This window comes from Phycodurus eques, chromosome 10, assembly GCF_024500275.1.
Source record: "Phycodurus eques isolate BA_2022a chromosome 10, UOR_Pequ_1.1, whole genome shotgun sequence".
NCBI lineage: Eukaryota > Metazoa > Chordata > Actinopteri > Syngnathiformes > Syngnathidae > Phycodurus > Phycodurus eques.
In genome coordinates this window covers 790,690-811,129 of record NC_084534.1, presented here as the reverse complement: position 1 = coordinate 811,129, position 20,440 = coordinate 790,690, and the positions used below count along the sequence as shown (strand labels likewise).

Genomic DNA, 20,440 nt, shown 5'->3' with positions numbered 1-20,440 from the left:
TATTACTCACCTTGGGCAAATTGTAAGGGATCGGCATATAATATTATTTAATGAGTTGAAAACACAGTTTGGCCTGAATGATTCTGCATATCTACAATATTTTCAGTTGGAATCTATTTTTGAAACATTTCAATGTGAAGGAATCATTTTGGGATCTCATACTGCCCTTGATTGTAAATTAAGTGCATGCTGCGACGTTCTGTTATTTCTAAGATACGAAGCCTAGCCTCGCCCGAAAGCTCGACTTCGATCGAGTCGCAATGGGAATGGGACATTGGTTCAGCTCTCGCTGTCGAAAAGTGGAATTCAATACTGAAGTATTCAACATTCAAGACGTGTGCGATATAAAATAATCCAAATTAAATGTATACACAGAGTTTATCATGACACTATCTTCTTTTCCTTTCGGCTAGGGGTCGCCACAGCGTGTCATCCTATTCCATGTAAGCCTATCTCGTGTATCCTCCTCTCTTAACAATTCCCTACATCGATCAACCTTTGGTCTTCCTCGAGCTCTCTTGCCGGGCAGCTCCATCCTCCTCATCCTTTTTACCAATATACTCACTATTTCTCCTCTGGACGTGTTCAAACCATCCAGGTCTGCTCTCTCTAACCTTCCTCCCCAAAACATCGAACCTCGGCCGTCCGTCTGATGAGCTCATTTCGAATTTGATCCAACCCGGTCACTCCGAGAGCGAACCTCTCCACCTTCATTTCCGCCACCTCCAGATCCGCTTCCTGTGGTCTCTTCAGTGCCACTGTCTCTAATCCGTCCATCATGGCCGGCCTCACCACTGCCTTTTAAACTTTGCCCTTCATCCGAGCAGAGACTCTTCTGTCACATAACACACCTGACACCTTCCTCCACCTGTTCCAACCTGCTTGGAGCCGTTTCTTCACTTCCTGACCACACTCACCATTACTCTGGACGGTTTTTCTGACGGTAATTAATGCAAACATGTTTGACTTCTTAATCTTAATGCAGACTGGAATATAATCCTGGATGAAAACCTTCTCCAGAGTGCTCAGAACCTCAGACTGGACCGAAGGCTCCCCTTAAAAAAAGACTGACCCTAAGCACACAGCTAAAATACCGAAGGAGTGGCTTCAGAACAACTCCGGGACTGTTTTTGAATGGCTCAGTCAGAGCCCTGACTTAAACCCAATTGAGCATCTCTGGAAAGACCTGCCCAGCAATGTTCACCATCCAACTTGACAGAACTGGAGAGGATCTGCAAGGAGGAATAGCAGGCGATCCCCAAATCCAGGTGTGAAAACCCTGTTGCATCATTCCCAAAAAGACTCACAGCGGTATTAGCTCAAAAGGGTGCTTCTACGAAATACTGAGCAAAGGGTCTCAATACTTATGGCTGTGTGATATTTCAGTTTTTCTTCGAGGGAAATCGAGGGAATTTTAGCCATTTGGAATAGTTCATAGGATGGTTTGAATGAGTTGAACACGAAGTTGGAACGGTTTGATTCGGTTGAGTATAAGTCAACTGGAGGTAAATATGTTAAAATCGAGAACTTCAGGCTTTTATTTTGAAAATTTGTGAAATTTGGGGAATGTCAATGGTTCCCCGGATGGCTTGAATGAGCTGAACATGTTGAAGTTTAAATGGAACGGTTTAAATTGGTCGAAGAATTCTGAAGCAGGAGGGGAAAGTGTCGAATTTTGTCTTAATGAAAAAACAAATGTGGATATTTTATCGTGGGAAAGTGTGAAATGTGGGTGAAAAAGTGGGATTTGGGTAATCGGAGAATGTGAAAAATATTTTGTAATTGGAATGGTTACAAATAATACAATTCAAAATGGGAATTCATTTGTATTTTATTGGCCCAAATTTGTTTGTTTGTTTCTTTTAATTTTGTTTCTATTCATTGATCTAATGAACTAATTACAGTAGTTCGTTGTTTTATTGTAATTAAACTATGCCCTGCGATTGGCTGGCGACCAGTTCAGGGCGTAGCCTGTGGTCTTAGATCTGTGGGAGTCAATTTATGTCACTATCAAATTGGTGTGAGAGCGTCGCGTCAATGCAGAGGGCGTCTGACGCTCATCGTCGCGTTATCGGACCGAAAAACCTTCTATTCTGGAGAGCGTTGACAGGTTGATGTCAAAAAGCTCATGCCAATAGGAGCAGGGCTGGCGGAACGATTTCGAGTGATTTCTAGTGCTATTGTGGCGGACTTGTACTGTAAACGGCAAAGGGGAAATGGAGGAAGGCATAATAATTGCGCTGTCCCGCTATCCCGAACTTTGAAAATAATATTCAGAGATGTCTCTGCAGGAGGCTTTCAAAGTCCCCTTTCAAAACTTGCTGCTCAGCCTGAACTACACCTCGAAGCGCACTTCCCGAAACTAGAAAGCGTTTAAACTCTGATTTGCTGAGGTGTAATTAGTATGGGATATTCCCATTCCCATAGAATGAGCTAAGTAAGCATTTTTCCCATCAATGACAAATATATACTGCCGAGTTGCGCTCCACTCAGCGGCTGTTCCATCGCCATTTCCAAATATGGGATGGCCGCACCCCCGTCGCCGTCGTCGTTGCGCTTTGACATGGGGCCCTTTCACACTGAGCAACTGGAGTGTGAAAAGGCCTTTACGACAACAGGAAATTGTGGGGGGGGGAATGTCGGCGTGTCCCTTCAAAAATATTTCATCTGCCAGGTTGATTCGTAGTCAGCGTGTGCTAAAGAGTGAAATGATAAGATAACTTACTGCCTTATTGTCATTGCCAAAGAGCATCAGGCCTTCTTCAGTGACAATGCCAGGTCGATTTGCACCAATGATTTCCAGGGGTTTCCCATTTGCATTGGTGCCATGATCCACCAATGTGGAGCCGTAGAAAGTCACCTTCTGCGCCAAAACAGACACACAACACAACGGCTGTTGAGGAAAGTGCAGGGGTTTCCATTGCATGGGGTGTACCTCCATTGGAGATGCCAGAGAACATCATCAGACACAGCTTGAGATAATATAGTGGGAATGTGCAGTCATAGACAACCACAATGCATCGCGTCAACCAATTGTATACAGTGGAAGAAATCATTATTTGATCCCTCACTGATTTTGTAGTAGTCACTGATGGTGTAGTGGTGCCTTCGCCAGACTTCGGTGCAGGCAGCATGGGTTCCGTTCCCACTCAGTGACAGTGTGAGTGTTGAGTGCGAGTTATGACAGTTGTGTTTATTGTTATCATACAAAGTACGATACACTGAAAAAACATATCCACACACACACACAATTTGGCAGTGGTTACTTGTAAATCCCATTCATCCGTGTCATTGTATTCTCAGATTATTGAATCAATTGCAATTTATCAGTGGTTACTGGAAAAAAAAAAATCAATCATTAATCAATACCTGTCCGTCAATTTCTGCCCAGGCACCAGGAACTTTGTCATTTCCTCTGATCCAGTTATGGAGAGCTTCAGCAGAATGGTTCCAGTTGATCTACAAAGGAAATTGTTAACATAAAGCAACACAGCCTTTGTATATAGACTTTATTGTAATTGCCGCTGTATGTAATCTAATCAGTGGTGTGAAGTGAAGACCTTCTAAGCCTTTTCTGATGCCCTCAACAGTCTCAGCACTGACCTACATCCATCCATCCATTTTCTGAGCCGTTAATCCTCACTAGGGTCGCGGGAGTGCTCGAGCCTATCCCAGCTATCATCGGGCAGGAGGCGGGGTACACCCTGAACTGGTTGCCAGCCAATCGCAGGGCACACATAAACAAACAACCATTCGCACTCACATTCACACCCAGGGGCAATTTAGAGTCATGCGTGTTTTTGGGATGTAGGAGGAAACCAGAGTGCCCGGAGAAAACCCACGCCGGTACGGCGAGAACATGCAAACTCCACACAGGCGAGTCCGGATTTGCACCCGGGTCAAAGTCAATGATCGAACTTGGGTCTAGGGTGTCCTGGTGCCAAGTGCACATATGGGCACCCTTATGCTTGAACATGGTGTTCGTTATCGACAATCCATGATGAGCAAAGGAGGAAAATAACACCGCTCGGGTTCTGATCGATGGAGTCCCCAGCCGGAGCGCTTTCCAGCACCCCCTCCAAGGACTCCAAAAAGGGTGGGTACTCTGAACTGCTCTTTGGTGCATAAACACAAACAACAGTCAGGACTCGTCCCCCCATGCGAAGGTGGAGGGAGGGTACCCTCTCGTCCATAGGGATGAACCCCAAAGTACAGGCGCCGAGCCGGGGTGCAATAAGTATACCCACAGCTGCTCTGCGCCTCTCACCGTGGGCAACTCCAGAGTGGAAGAGAGTCCAACCCCTCATAAGAAGCCTGGTACCAGAGCCCAAGCTGTGTGCAGAGGCGAGCCCGACACATACATATTTCTAGTCAGAACTACTTGACACCAGCTCGGGCTCCTTCCCTGGCAGAGAGGTGACGTTCCACGTCCCGAGAGCCAGCTTCTGTAGCTGAAGATCGGCTCTCCAAGGTCCCTGCCTTCGGCTACCGCCCAGCTCACTCTGTACCCGACCCTTATGGCCCCTCCCACAGGTGGTGAGCCCATGGGAAGGGGGACCCATGTTACCCTTTTGGGCTGTGCCCGGGCGGGCCCCATTGGTGCAGGCCCAGCCACCAGGCGCTCGCCTTCGAGCCCCACCTCCAGGCCTGGCTCCAGAGAGGGGAGCCTGTGACCCGCATCTGGCCAAGGGAAAAGGTCTTCCAGTATTTTTAAACATCATAGGGGTCTTTGGAGCCGTGCTTTGTCTGGTTCCTCAACTAGGACCTGTTTGCCATGGGTGACCCTGCTAGGGGTATAAAACCCCAGACAACTTAGCTCCTAGAATCATTGGGATACACAAACCCCTCTACCACGATAAGGTAATGACTCAAGGAGGAACCATTTATTTTCCCAGATGCCAAACTTTCCCATCACTTATGACTAAATCCTGCCTCTTTATAGTATAACACATTCCTTTTTCCACAACGGCTCCGCAGTGAATTTGGTCCCACTTCTACCTCTGAGGTCACATCAAGACATGGGGTGGGGGGGCATCTCGATTTTGGCGATAAAAAAGGGGCCTTCCAAAGGCAATTCGGCAATTCGTTAGTTACCAATTGCTCCAAAATAACCGCCAGTTTCATTTTCTAGAGCAAATAATACATAAATTCAACTTTTTAGTGAAATATGGACCATTAAAACCCCATACCACCTTTAAGCAGCTGCAGAGATTAGCATTAATGCTCGTTTTATAATCAACATTTTTCATTCAATGTGAGTTGTACTGTATCTAGTGTTTTAAACAATGTTTTGTGTCACTTTATTATGTAACTCATTTACTGCCAGCCTGAACAGTTAACTTGCATATTTGACTTCTAAAGCCGTCAATGGCAGTGAATGTGTTCATTGTATCGCTTTATGTATAAATACTGGCTAGGGAGAAAGACTGCAAATTAGTTAAAGATAGACATCTTATGAAGATCTCATTGTCCCCATTCTATGGCAATAGAATGGTAGCCATCATCGGGCGCCTGGGATAGGCTCCAGCACGCCCGCCACCCTAGTGAGGAGAAGCGGCTCAGAAAATGGATGGATGGATGTTGTAAGCGCTGTAAAATATAAAATTCATTCATTCATTCATTACTCAAAATGTCGGCCATTTTGGCCATCACTGATCGCAGGCTACAATGTCTGGCCAGTGGGACCCAGATGAACCTCTTCTCCTTTCGAATGCTCAGAACGCAGACCTTCAGTAGTACTTAATTTTATTTGTACCAGTACTTAACTTTTTTTTTTGTTATTTATGTTGTAAACTTGTGTCAATAACTGTGCAGCTCAGCTGCTCCCTTAAATGTCCCGCCAAGATAAAGGTTTTCTGAAACTAAATCATGGGACTGATTTGCCCATTGTTCTCGTCCTTCCTCTGGTTGCTCAACTCTTCTCTCGCTCTCTCTCTCTCTCTCTCTCTGTCTGTCTGTCTTTCGCTCTCTCTCTCTCTCTGTCTTGACTCTCTGTCCCTCTACTCTGCCTCACCATCTCAACCAATCATGGCAGATAGACTCCCCACAGAGCCTGTGACCTCACTGTTGAGTAAGACGCTGGGGTTTTATATTAGTATTTAATAAAAGTTTACTTCTTGAAGAACATAAAAACAGGAACCAATAGGAGGTGTTTGCCTCAAAATGTGTTACCTTTGCATTGTCTTTTTTCTGGATGCACTCATATGTGGCTCCTTCTTGCGGCTGTGGAATCCGTGGAGCCTTGCCCTCTGCAATCAACCTCACTGCCTCTACCTGTAACCAGAAAAAAAAAAATATTTCAAATGTACGAGGTGTGTCAGAAAGTTTCCAGGACTGGTGTCACAATAGATATACAGTGATACCTTCACTTACGAGCAGTGATGCCGGTAACGCGACTCCAAAATGCCACCATTTTGAGTAAGGGGCAAAGTAACGCGTTATTTTTCCCGGGGTAGTAATTAGATTACACTTACTTCTTCAAACCAGCAATAGTTACTTATGAGTCATCCATGTCTCTCACTAAGTATTAATTTGTGGCTGGTGGTGAGTATTCAACACCAGTGATTGGGATTGCGAGGTGATTGTTTTCAATGCACAGTGAAGGTACAGTACCATAAAAGTGCAAAGAAAGACACAATTTCACTATCGCCAGACTATTTTTGCTATTTTCCTTAGTAAAAAGTGTATTTAATTGTTGTTACTTTTTTATTTACACATTAAGAATAGCGTTTTACTGGCCTGTTATGCGCGCAATGCATTGTGGTTTAATTATTCATACCAAAGTCATGGATGGTAAGGACTGACTCACTGAAGGACTTACAATAGTTATTTTAAATAATATTTACGATGAAAAGTGAGAACTTTCAACTTCGTCTGCAGTCCGGACTGTGAGCCGGTTTAACGCGCTGCACGGCTGACGTCACGTAAGTACGTGCTTCTCTCCCTTTCACCTGTCAATCACCCACAGTTTTGCTCGTTGCATAATCTTTTATCGCTCTTCACATCAAAATTACGATGGTTGGAGCAATGGTTTGTATGTGTGTATGGCCCCAATATCATAGCGGCACTCACTTTCACATTTACGTGCACAAACGCACGCACACACACACACACACACACACACACACAGTTGCCTTCATGGACCACAATCGGCATCCATCTATCAGTTAAGCATCTTTAGAGAAGTGTACTGAGAATGTTTTTTTTTTACGTTTAGGTGCTTACTGTCCTGTGTTGGCAGGTCAAGTCTGCACTAAGTTGCGGATTTAATGTGGCTTCAACTACACTAATATTTAAGTTAATGGTTCATGTTGACGACATCATTCTGTCACGTGACCTTCTTGAGGCGACCGAGAACACCGTGAAGGAGCACAATTATGGTAAAGACCTCTAAATCAAAGTGGAGGAAAGCAGAACGTAAGTGGAAAAAAACTAAACTCCAAATTGACTCTGACCTCTACAGACAAAGTCTTTGTCATTTTAACCAAGAGTTAGTCAGGGCAAGACGGCAACTATTTTCTGAAATCATCAGTAAGAACTTCAACAATACTCGCACTCTGTTTGCTGTGGTTGACGAGCACACAACCCCCCTGAATCAGATAGCTCCAGAAGTCCTAACAGCAGATAAATGCAATGAATGTGCTTGTTATTTTCGTGAAAAAATACAATCCATCAGGTTAAACATTAGCACAAATCAGCAAAATTATACTACATCTGAAGCCACCCAGGAAAAACTCTATTACCATATCAAAATTTACAGTTGACCAAAAAACTGGACAGAAAACGGTTCAGCAGCTGAAACCATCAACGAGCTGTCTTGACTCAATACCGTCTGATTTTTTCAAAGCTATTGCAAAGTCTGTGCTAGCTGATTTGCAGCAAATAATAAATCACTTCAGTCAGGCAAGGTCGACATGTCCCACACCGAGGGACCCAAGGCCGTCCGCCTGCCCCACCGAGGCGCCCCGACAACTGGCCACCCGGGAAAAAAAAAAAAAATTCATTTATTGCATTGACGAACATTTCAGCCTATTATTTGGAATTCTTGGAACAGTTCATCACTTGTTCTAAAACATTATCTGTCATGAGTGTGTGTTCTTTTTGTTGTCTTCCCCCGGTCTCGTACACACCTGCTCCTGAGAGCATCTTCCCCACCTGTGCCTCGTTCACCCTAATGACCCCATGCATTTAACCTCCTGTCTCATTCTTCCTGGTCGCAGGTTCGTTGTACCTTGTTGTCACGTTCCAGCAGTCCTTGTTTCCACGTCACAGACTCTTAGTATGACTAGACCCTGTTCCGATTGTTGACCTTGCCTCTTTGCCTCACGTTTTTTGGCTACTGTTGCCTTTTCAGATTGCCTGCCTGTGTACCGACCTCTGCTTGTTTATTAAACATATTTTTTTGTGAAACTGTCCATTTGTATTGGAGTCGTGTATTTTGGGTCCTGTCCTTTGTTCCGTTCATGACAGAACAAACTGGCCATAACATGGACCCAGCAGAGTCAGACCCGGTGCGCAAAGCCCTTCAAGCGCAGGGTCAACGCCTCTCGAAGCAGGATGAGCAGCTTGCTGCCCTCCACCTTCAAAAGGGACTGTCCGAGCATCAGGACACTATGATGAGACAGGTGGCCTCACAGTTTGAAGTTCTAATGAATATGGTTCAGAAGAAGGAACCAGCTTGCATGATGCCGCCACTGTACCAACGTTTCCATGTGAAGCAGTCACCATGCAGCTACCTGCCACCTCTGCTGCTGTCTGCCCACAGCTCTCTCGAACGGAGAGGTTCTCTGGAGATTCTGAGAATATTAAACCGTTCCTCACTCAGTGCGAACTCCACTTTGAACTGCAGGCAGCCGTCTTCCCCACCGAGCGGGCAAAGATTGCTTTTGTCATTTCCCACCTGACTGGTCGTGCGGAGGCGTGGGCTACTGCTGAATGGAGCCGCAATTCCGCCGCATGTCATTTTTGGGCTTCTTTCGTAAAGATTCTGGAGAAAGTTTTTCAGTCTTCCACAGCAGATTGCAAGATTGCTCGCGCCCTTGTCACCTTACAACAAGGCAAGCGCAGGGTGTCAGATTACGCGATTGAGTTTCGCATTCTAGCAGCTGAGAGTCAGTGGAACAACAGGGGACTACTTGATGCATTTTTTCAAGGACTATCCCCCGCTGTCAAGGATTGTTTGGTCCCACTAGACCTGCCGACCGAATTGGACGCTCTCATCGCTCTCGCCGTAAAAATCGACAAAAAGGCTTTTGGATAAGCGAGCTGGACGGAGATCGGCGGAGGGATGCGTCACCGCACACTTGGAGGACGAGCCTCGGTGATCAAGCAAACCAAGGCATATCCCCTGTTGCCGGTCTCAATCCACTGACTAGCGTCACCACGGATGAACCCTTGCAACTGGGCAGGTTCCGTCTCTCCCCTGAGGAACGTCAATGCTGGCTGAGGGAAGGGCGGTGCTTCTACTGTGGGCAGTTGGGTGAGCAACTGTCACGTCAAGGTTGCCGGGAGCGGTGAGTCTAAATTTCATGAAAGAAGACCCTAACCGGGTTCTTTCTAAAGTGACACTATGCTCTCCTGATCAAGAGATTCATACATCTGTATTGATTGACTCTCGTTCTGACACAAATTTACTCAACTCCCTCCTCGTTGCACGTATGCACCTTAGAACCTTTCAAGTAAGACGCCACCACAACACCGATGCTGCAGACGGCGGTTTTATGGGCAAGATCACTCACCGCACCCAAACACTCACATTGACATTTCCTGATTCTCACTCGGAACGCATTAGTTTTCATGTTTTTGACGCCATGAATTATGACCTTATTTTAGGGAACCCATGGTTGAAATTACACAACCCCCACATTGACTGGTCCTCTGGGCATGATATGTCATGGGGCAGCAATTGCACCCAGAACTGTTTCAAGCCTCCATGTAATGTTCAGGGATATGTTTCTAATGAAATTCCAAAGACCTCATCTGTGGATTCTGACTTATCTCAAGTGCCCACCTGTTACCATGAAATTAAAGAAGTTTTTTTCCAAGTCCAGTGCCAAATCCCTTCCATCCCACAGACCTTATGACTGTGCAGTTGACTTGCTGCCTGGAACCACACCTACACGGGGGAAACTCTTAGGAGTTGGTTGACATGATGATTAGGAGAAAGGTTGCTAAGTTGTGTGTCCAGGAGAGCAGGTGGAAAGGCAGTAAGGCTACAAGTTTAGGGGCAGGGTTTAAAATAGTTTACCATCGTGAAGATGGGAAGAGAAATGGAGTCGGGCTTATTTTAAAGGATTAGTTAGCTAAGAGTGTCTGGCACTGACCACCTTACAGCCACAGCTCCGGACGGGCACCTCAGCAATGGAGGCGCGGAACATGGTCCACTCGGACTCAATGTCCCCCGCCTCTACCGTGACGTGGGTGAAGTTCTGTCGGATGTGGGAGTTAAACTGCTTCTGACAGGGGATTCTGCCAGACGTTCCCAGGAGACCCTCACAATATGTTTGGGCCTGCCAGGTCGGACTGGCATCTTCCCCCACCGTCGGAGCCAACTCACCACCAGGTGGTGTTCAGTTGAAAGCTCCGCCCCTCTCTTCACCCGAGTCTCCAAGACATGTGGCCGCAAGTCCGATGACAGGTGAAGAAAGGTGTCCTGGTGCCAAGTCGAGTTGTGCCCACATACTTATCCTGACAAGCCTTCCATAGGAAGTTTAGTCAGCTATAGCTGGTAGTTCGACTTAAAATTTGAAATAACTTTGTGGCATGGGCTGTGGAGGATAAAATGAAGGAATGCAGAAACTTTATGGCAAAATTATTTTTTTTAAAGGGCTGCTTAGCAAAATAACCTAAAGAGGAAACAACGGAAGGTGATTATTGTCAATCTGGATTGTAAACTGTTGCTTTCTTTTTCTTTTGCACAACATTGCAAAGACTGATATTATTTAGTTAATGTGTTATTTTCAATGTTAGGAATGAAGAATTTTGGGAAAGACATCACTAGATAAAGACATTTCTAACATTTTACAGTGGAGGGAAGAATGGTATTTGGACAGGGCAAGTTGTCCCACTTAAAAAGATGAGAGAGGTCTGTAATTTTCATCATAGGCACTGTCAACTGTGAGAGACAGAATGTGAAAAAAAAATCCAGGAAATCACATTGTATGATTTTTAAATAATTTATGTGTATTACCTTGTGACAAATAAATATTTACACACCTACAAATCGACGAGAATTCTGGCTCTCACAGACTTGTTACTTCATCTTTCAGAGGCTTTTCTATCCTTCACACATTACCTGTATTAATGACACCTGTTTTAACTCCATATCTGTATAAAAGACACCTGTCCACACCCTCCAACAGTCAGACTCCAACCTCTCCACCATGGCCAAGACCAGAGAGCTGTCTAAGGACACCAGGGACAAAACTGTAGACCTGCACAAGGCTGGGATGAGTTACTCTACAATAGGCAAGCCGCTTGATGAGAGGAGATCAACTGTTGGCATAGTTATTAAAAGATGGAGGAAATACAAGATGACTGACAATTTCCCTCAACCTGGGGCTCCACCTCACCTTGTGGGGTATCAATGCTCTTGAGAATGGTGAGGGATCACCCCAAAACTACATGGGGGACCTGGTCAATGACCTGAAGAGAGCTGGGACCACAATTACAAAGGTTACTATTAGTAACACACTACGTCATCATGGATTCAAATTGTACAGCGCCCAAAAGGTCCCCCTGCTTAAGCCAGCACGTGTCCAGGCCCGTCCAAAGTGTGCCGGTGACCGTCAGGATGATCCAGTTGAGGATTGGGAGAATGTCATGTGGTCAGATGAGACCCAAATGGAACTTTTTGGTATAAAGTCCATTTGCCACGTTTGGAGGAAGAAGAATGATGAGTGGCATCCCAACCATGTGAAGCATGGGGCTGGAAACATCATACTCCGGGGGCTGCTTTTCTTCAAAGGCGACAGGACGATTGATCCGTCTTAAGGAGAGGATGACTGGGCCCATGTATCGTGATCTTTTGGGGGGAAAAAAACCTTCCCCCATAAGAGCAATGAATATGGAACAACCCCAAACACATAGCCTGGGCAACCAAGGAGTGGTACTTTATGCAGCATTTCAATGTCCTAGAGTGGCCTAGCCAGTCTCCAGTCCTCAACTCATTAGAAAATCTGCGGTGAGAGTTCCAAGTCTATGTTGGGCAGGGACAGCACCAAAGCATGACAGATCGAGAGAAGATCTGCATGGAAAACTGGGCGAAAATAGCTACTACAGTGTGTGCAATTCTGGTCAAGAACTAGAGCAAACGTTTGACCTCGGCAATTTCAAACAAAGGTTTCATTACAAAGTATTGAGTTAAACTATATGTATATTAGTGGTGGGACTTTCCTTTGATTGACAGGTAAAGGTCTCACATCACAGTCCAACAACTCGAGGGCGGGCCTTATCTTACATTTGATTTATTCTTTATTGAACCAAGTAGAAGCTTAAGAGATAAAATCTCTTTTTCAAAGGCTAAGAGGCAGCAGAAATTATACAGTACATAAGACAACATTCATACAGGAATTAAAGACTAAAAAAATAAGTGACATTAAAATGTATGGCATCGGATTTAAAAACAGTGACAAAGCCCAAATGCTTTCGAGTACAGACGTGGTGTTTTTTTTTTAATTAATTTAAACTTGGCAAGCTTTCAGACATTTTTTTGAGCTTCTTACTGGGTTAATGACAACACCTACTGGATGTGCCAAATGTTTCATATTTGTTTAAGTGCAATTTTTTCAAACAGAGCCTGAGTGTGATTTATTGATATTTTGTATTTATTCATCCATCCATTTTCCGTACCGCTTCTCCTCACTAGGGTTGCGGGCGTGCTGGAGCCTGAACTCCACAGAGGCGGGGCCGGGACTTGAATCCCGGTCCCTCAGAACTGTGAGGCAGATGTACTAACCACTCTTATTAACACAAAAATATTGTACAAATTCATCCATCCTTCCATTTTCTGAGCCGCTTCTCCTCACTAGGGTCGCGGGCGTGCTGGAGCCTATCCCAGCTATCATCGGGCAGGAGGCGGGGTACACCCTGAACCGGTTGCCAATCAATCGCAGGACACATACAAACAAACAACCATTCGCACTCACATGCACACCTACGGGCAATTTAGAGTCGTCAATGAACCTACCATGCATGTTTTTGGGATGTGGGAGGAAACCGGAGTGCCCGGAGAATACCCACGCAGGCAACATGCAAAGAACATGCAAACTCCACACAGGCGGGGCCGGGGGGATCCACCGTGCCGCAGAGGTACATTTAACATTTAACATTGCAGAGGTATGATGGAATGTAAAGCTTGAAATCAAAAAATGTAAATAAATGTGTCTTCAAGGAAAGTAATATGGTACCAATTATGCCTTGTAGGGCCAGAGCTATAGATAAAAATATTTAGCAACAGTTCTGGGTAGGGCAGTGCCCTGGCGCCCTCTATCACTGGCACATACCAAAAACACAAGCTCGCGAATACAAGCAGCCAAAATTAGTTTTCTTCGCAGGATGTGTTAGGGATAGGTGCAAATAGGGTAACAAGTGGGTGCCTCCTGGTTACGCCACCTCTGCCTGGACACCTCCCTTAGGAGGTACTCCAAGCATGTCCAACTAGGAGGATGTCCCAGGGCAGGCCTACGGTACTTCTACCTCCAGATGGAGCTGGAAAAAGGTGGCCAGAGACAAGGGAACACTTGGTCTCCTTTATCGAACTGGACTGATGTATGGATTTACAATTTAAGATAAAGAGAAAATGAAATGCAAAATGTGCATACAATACCAAATGTAACTGAACTCTCCTGCTTTGTGGAAAATATGTCATATTTGAGTTTTCCATCTCTGCAATTTCAACACTTACTCTGACTATATGCAGTCCCGCTTTACCACACTTACAGTGCCTTCGACTCCCTCTGGGAAGAGAAATCTTTTGTAGATTGTGTTGACAGTATCATTTGCTTCAACATCACACTCCCGCTGCAGCAGGATCGGTCCTGTGTCAAGTCCATCATCAGCCCAGAACACGGTGAACCCGCCCTTTTTGTCACCGTGGATCAAGGTCCTGTTGGGTACGAGATAACGGGTAAAAAAAAACTGGATGAAATATAGACTTGAGAACATATACTGTGTATCACTCACCAGTTTATAGCAGAGGCTCCCCGATGGCGAGGCAGCAGTGAGGGGTGGTAGATGATGGAGCCATGTTTGGGATGGTCAATAACCTCCATGGGAATGAACTGGGAGCAGAAGGGCATGACGTTCAGTTCAGCAGCTGTGCCTTTGTATTGGGCCACAACCTCAGGTATGGCCTGGCCCTTTAGACGCCAGCGAGGAAACTTGAACACGGAGACTCCATCCTTTTCTGCCTCTGTAGCTGTGGTAAAAACATGATTTAACTCTTAAACTCTATTTGTCTTTCGCCCCAAGTCAGCTGGGTTAGGCTCCAGCGCCCCACGACCCTAACCAGGCTAAGCGGTGTTGAAAATGGATGGATGGACTGTATTTGTCAGGTAAGTCAAGTTTTTGCCATGTCATATCCCCACTTGAAACCCGAATGTCGAACTGGAATTTGTCCAAATGACCAGGCGGCTTTCCCTTTCTATCCACTATTTGTGTGAAAGCAGTTTTAAGCCAGTTCAACAAGCCATGTGCCATGGCATTAGCTATACATATACATATATATATATATATATATATATATATATATATATATATATTCATGCAACAAGGCTTAGCTAGGACGCAGTAGCCAGTGTTTGTGTGCAAGACTAAACTATTTCTGCTCCAACTTCGAGGCATGCCCCAAACCACGTATGGAATCATTCTTTTGGAATACAAAAAAAGGGGGAAGAGCCATTAAGCCGTCTGGCCGAGAGGCCATTGTCAGTCCACCAGAATCGTTGGGTGGAAACTCTCTCATTGATATTCCATTCAGTTGTAAAGTGGTTGTGGCGTCACCTAACGGTCAAGGAAGCCGCGCTGTTTGTTGGAGGCAGAATTATTGAGTTTCTGTTAAGTGATGGTTTTTCCACCTTTGCGTATATGGCCTCTCTTGCCCCCTCTTTCAACCCTTCCCTGTCCAGAATATACACATTTTTGTCCTCAAAATAGTGCTGTTACTCTTGGAGGTGCAGGTGGAAAGCCGAGTCTTCACCTGAGGAGTTTGCCTGTCTGGCTTGTGCCATGGATCTGCTCAGTAGTTGCTTGCTTTCCCCAATGTATGTATCTGTGCGTTCCTCACTGCACTCGACCATATACACCAGATTGCTTTTCTGTGTGTGTGGTATCTGGTCTTTGGGGTGTACCAGCCTTTGTCTCAGGGTGTTACCAGGTTTGTTTGTGTTCCAAAAGTATTGATTCCATCCACGGTAGCGGTGTAACGATTTATTTTGGCATCACGATTCGTGGCTGCCAATTTGATTCGAGGACGATATTGGTTCATCTAGAACGATGCAATCCGAAACGATTCAGTGTTTGGAAATCGATTCAGTAACTTATTAAAGCTTATAATTTCATAATAATAATAACAATAATAATAGCTGCACGGTGGACAACTGGTTATCCTATATGCCTCACAGTTCTGAGGACTAGGGTTAAAATCCCGACCTTGCCTGTGTGGAGTTTGCATGTTCTCCCCGTGCCTGCGTGGCTTTTCTCCGGGCGCTCCGGTTTCCTCCCACATCCCAAAAACATGCATGAATTGGAGACTCTCAAATTGCCCATAGGTGTGAATGTGAGTGTGAATGGTTGCTTGCTTATATGTGCCCTGCGATTGGCTGGCAACCAGTTCTGGGTGTACACCGCCTCTCACCCGAAGGTAGCTGGGATAGGCTCCAGAATGCCCGCGACCCTCGTGAGTAGAAGCGGTCCAGAAAATTGATGGATGGCTAATAATCCATCCATCCATCCATCCATTTTCTACCGCTTATCCGAGGTCGGGTCGCGGGGGCAGTAGCTTTAGCAGGGACGCCCAGACTTCCCTCTCCCCGGCCACTTCATCCAGCTCTTCCGAGCGGATCCCGAGGCGTTCCCAGGCCAGCCGAGAAACGTAGTCTCTCCAACGTGTCCTGGGTCGTCCCGGGGTCTCCCCTCCCGGTGGGATGTGCCCGGAACACCTCAGCAGGGAGGTGTTCGGGAGGCATCCGAATCAGATGCCCCAGCCACCTAATCTGGCTCCTCTCGATGTGGAGGAGCACTGGCTCTACTCTGAGATCCTCCTGGATGACCGAGCTTCTCACCCTATCTCTAAGGGAGAATCCTGGACACCCTCATTTCGGCCGCTGGTATCCGAAATCTTGTGCGAAATCTTGTTCTTTAGGTCACGACCTACAGCTCGTGACCATAGGTGAGGGTAGGAACGTATATCGACCGGTAAATTGAGAGCTTCGCCTTTCGGCTTAGCTCCTTCTTTACTACAACGGACCGATACAAAGTCTGCACCGGACCCCCTCTACGCCTCGGCTGCGCCTTGAAATTCTGTCCATAAAAGTTATGAACAGAATCGGTGACAAAGGGTAGCCATGGCGGAGTCCGACCCTCACCGGAAACGAGTCCGACGGATATGAGGAGCAAACTCTCGTACAGGGACCAAACAGCCCGTATCAGGGGGCTCGGTACCCCATACTCCCGAAGCACGCCTCACAGGACCCCCCGAGGGACACGGTCGAACCTCTTCTCCAAGTCCACAAAACACATGTAGACTGGTTGGGCGAACTCCCATGCACCCTCGAGGACCCTGCCGAGGGTGTAGAGCTGTTCCACTGTTCCACGGCCAGGACGAAAACCACACTGCTCCTCCTGAATCTGAGATTCGACTTCCCGACGGACCGTCCTCTCCAGCATTCCTGAAAAGATCTTACCAGGGAGGCTGAGGAGTGTGATCCCCCTGTAGTTGGAACACACCTACGGTGCGCCTTCTTAAAAAGGGGGACCACCACCCCAGTCTGCCAATCCAGAGGCACTGTCCCCGATGTCCACGCAATGTTGCAGAGGCGTGTCAACCAGGAAAGCCCCACAACATCCAGAGCCTTTAGGAACTCTGGGCAAATCTCATCCACCCCTGGGGCCTTGCCACCGAGGATCTTTTTAACCACCTCGGTGACCTCAACCCCACAGATAGGAGAGTTGAAGTCCCCCATCAGAAGGATGTAGTCCCCCAGCGTAAGCGCTCTCCAGCACCCGCTCCAAGGACTCCAAAAAGGGCGGGTACTCTGAACTGCTGTTTGGTGCATAGGCACAAACAACAGTCAGGACCCGTCACCCCACCCAAATTGGTAAGCCCCAATGGATAACAATATTAATAATAATAATAATAATAATAATAATAATAATAATAATACATTGCACTTATATAGCGCCTCTCAAGACACTCGAAGATGCTTTCCACTAATCAGATGACAATAACAGTAAAGTGAGTGAGCAGGAAGCCCGGTTGGCGGGTGCTGGTGTCAGCGACGCTGTCCACCGCGGTGGAATGCAGAAAAGTCACGGCGGCCGGCGAGAGCCGAGCCTGACGTAAGGGGACGCGGAAGGATGTTCGGTAGCTGACCTCACTGCACGCATGTTCACGAGTCACAACCGAAGCCGGAGTTTGAGAGCTTCCTGAGAGAGAGATAGGTCGGTGATAATTTAGCTCAAGTTTTTTATATTGTTATTATCTTTTAATCTCCCCGTCTTTCCTGGTTTACAATACGTGACAACAACAACGCACGGTCCTTCGGTGAACGTGTTGAGTGAGCGTGAACCTCAGGGATGGATCATTAACTGAATGCGGAAGCGCTTGACTGATTTTGTCAATGCAGTGCACAATTATGACACGGATTTTTGTATTTGATGGTGACGATGTGGTGATATCACATTGATGTCGGTTTTCGATGCAGTGCCGCCTGAGGGATCGAAGGCCACGGGCGTTCAATGTTGGTTTTCGGCCTTGCCGCTTCCAACTGTCCCAGCTGTTTTGGAACATGTTGCAGCCATAACATTCGAAATGAATGATTACTTCCTAAAAACAATCAGGTTGATCAGTTTGAACATTAAACATCTTGTCTTTGTAGCGTATTCAATTCAATATAGGTTGAACATGATTTGTTTTGATTTTTGTTTAACCCAACATCCCTACTTCATTGGAATTGGGCTTGGAAAAGGAAGAGAGTAATGTTTGAAAGTTGTCCATTTATTTGCTGCATGAACTGTACCTCCTGTTGCTCCTGATCCCCAGCAAGCTTTTCAAAAAGATCTGCCAAGCTCCGCCCACATCCTTAAACCTGCACCCTCATGTTTATAATTATCTTACTGAATATAATCGACCTCTTCAAATGTCAGAAGCTACGTTCGAGCTAAGCCGAAAATAACTGCCTTTGCAATTGTGAAAGCTACGACTTAAAGAGAAACAAACCGTCACGTGACGGGAGAACCAAATGCAGTCTTAAAGCTAGGTGCTCTGCGTCCAGTAAATTGTCACGATTGAATGTTGCTCCGACAACTAGACATTGTTATTTCTCGAAGGTTTCAGTCCTAATCCCCAGTGATGAGGTCGTCCTGATGGTCAAACCCACCTTTGTGTGCACATAAATGCAACTTCCTTACAGATGACAATCTTGACAAAAATAAACTGCAGCAACAACGATACCAAAATAAAAGGTCATGCTAATACCCCTGCCCCAACATGTGATGTTCTTACCCAGTGGGTCAGCCTTGCCGTCCTTGTCAGGGATGGTGAATATTCCAACGATGGTGTGGCCATCTCTTCGAAGCTCCTTATAAACCTCTTGACCGAACAGACTCTGACCAATCACAGCAATCTTCATCCTCGGCCTTGGCGTGGTCTTGAGGGGGTTGAGTGGAGGTAAAAAAGGATTTGCAGTTGTCAACAAGTGACACATGATGCATTTGCTCTTGCTTTCTTTGCTTTGATTTAACATTATAGTTGATTTCACTCCCCTGTTCAAATGGCAGGTTTTCTGTGATATCGAAAAAACGGGACCAATGTGAATCATTTCCAAAGGTTTTTCCACTAACTAAGGTCACCTATACCTTTACAGCTCAATTGAAGAAAATGAATTCTTTTGGAGAGGGCATCTGAAAAGAAACGAATGGGATAGTGTGGTTGCACAAGTTTGCACACCCTCGTCCCCTCCGGCTTGGGATCTGCAGAGTTCATACTTAACCAATCACATTCAGCACACACCTGCCACCATTCAAAGTGCCTCCGATTAACCCCGAATAAAGCTAAGCTGTTCTGGTAGGCTTTTCCTGACTTTTTTTTCTTCTTCTTCTTTGCCTTCTAGCAGAAGCCTGAAGGTTTTGGGCTAAGATCCTGACTAATATTTGGAACCTCCAGGCATCGGTTTGTTTTGGTGATGGTTGGTTTTGTGGTTGCTCAAACATTACTTGACTTCAGAACACAGCCGCATCCGCAGTTATAAATGTGTTGTTTGTGTTTCCCTCCTCTCTCTAAAACAGATCCTGCTTTTTTGATTCTCACGGTGCAAAGAGTTTTGAACGATTTGACAAATAACCTGGCCTTTGTACAGGGCTATGGAGCCTTTTTATATCATCTGCAAAGTTCTTACCATGACATGAGGAGCTTGAGTGTATGTGAGCAGGTCATGATAACGCAAATGACATATGCTTGGAGATAAAAATGTCAACTCGGGATATACAGACGTTGCTTTCTTTGTGCAAACATGCAAAGTCACTCTCGTCCGACTGGGTTCAAAGTACAAATTGAGTCATCGTGATCTTTCGTAATTGTGCAACATTTGCACAATCAACATTGTCTCAGATTATCGAGTCACTTTCAATTGCGTACATTCCTTTGAGGTCTCCGGGCCCTTTGCACAATGGTCATTGCAGCGGACTGTTGCGCTATTAGTCCTTCAAACTGCTCTCAGTGCTCGAGGAATTTGCACCGGCATTACCAGCTAACTATTAACCCTTTACTGCTCAGTGACGGTTTTCTTTTTTTTTTTTTTGTCAATGTCTTTCTGTCTCCAAAGTGCTCCAACAACCGGAGACAAATTCCTTGTTTTGTTTTTTTGGGGGGGGGGAAAAAACGCTAACCCTAACCCAAATAAAGACAATTCGGATTCTGATGTTTTCAACATAATACGGGTGTCCTGAAGTATGTATATGTGATTGCATTATATAATGTGTGTTACAAGATGAATAACATGCCAATATATTTTCAGGAATGCCCACTGCAAGGAGCAAGGTCTATATTTTAAACACATTTGAGTTTGTCTGGCAAACTTGACTCAGTTACTTCTACGTGTGTGTGTGTGTGTGTGTGTGTGTGTGTTTCTTACCTCTGCTTGCACTTCCAGCAACTCACAACTCACACGCACTCAACAGTCCAAAGAGAGCGATTACTTTGAGACGGGAGCGTTTATTCTCTCAG

The 20,440-nt window shown here is 45.7% G+C and overlaps 1 protein-coding gene across 2 annotated transcripts in view; it reads right to left on the bottom strand.

Annotated features, from left to right (window-relative positions):
- aldh1l1 (aldehyde dehydrogenase 1 family, member L1) overlaps positions 1-20,440 on the bottom strand; it is a 48,979-nt gene extending 28,539 nt beyond the window's left edge. The window contains exons 1-7 of one of the 2 annotated variants that reach the window (XM_061688361.1): positions 20,349-20,440; positions 18,722-18,866; positions 14,182-14,416; positions 13,939-14,104; positions 6,172-6,273; positions 3,370-3,459; positions 2,726-2,863 (exon numbers count right to left, since the gene is read on the bottom strand). In XM_061688361.1, coding sequence (XP_061544345.1) covers positions 2,726-2,863; positions 3,370-3,459; positions 6,172-6,273; positions 13,939-14,104; positions 14,182-14,416; positions 18,722-18,848 — 858 coding nt within the window. In that variant the 5' untranslated portion in view covers positions 18,849-18,866; positions 20,349-20,440. Of the gene's footprint in view, positions 1-2,725; positions 2,864-3,369; positions 3,460-6,171; positions 6,274-13,938; positions 14,105-14,181; positions 14,417-18,721; positions 18,867-20,348 lie in introns of those variants that run through there. The other variant, XM_061688362.1, reaches the window with a different exon arrangement.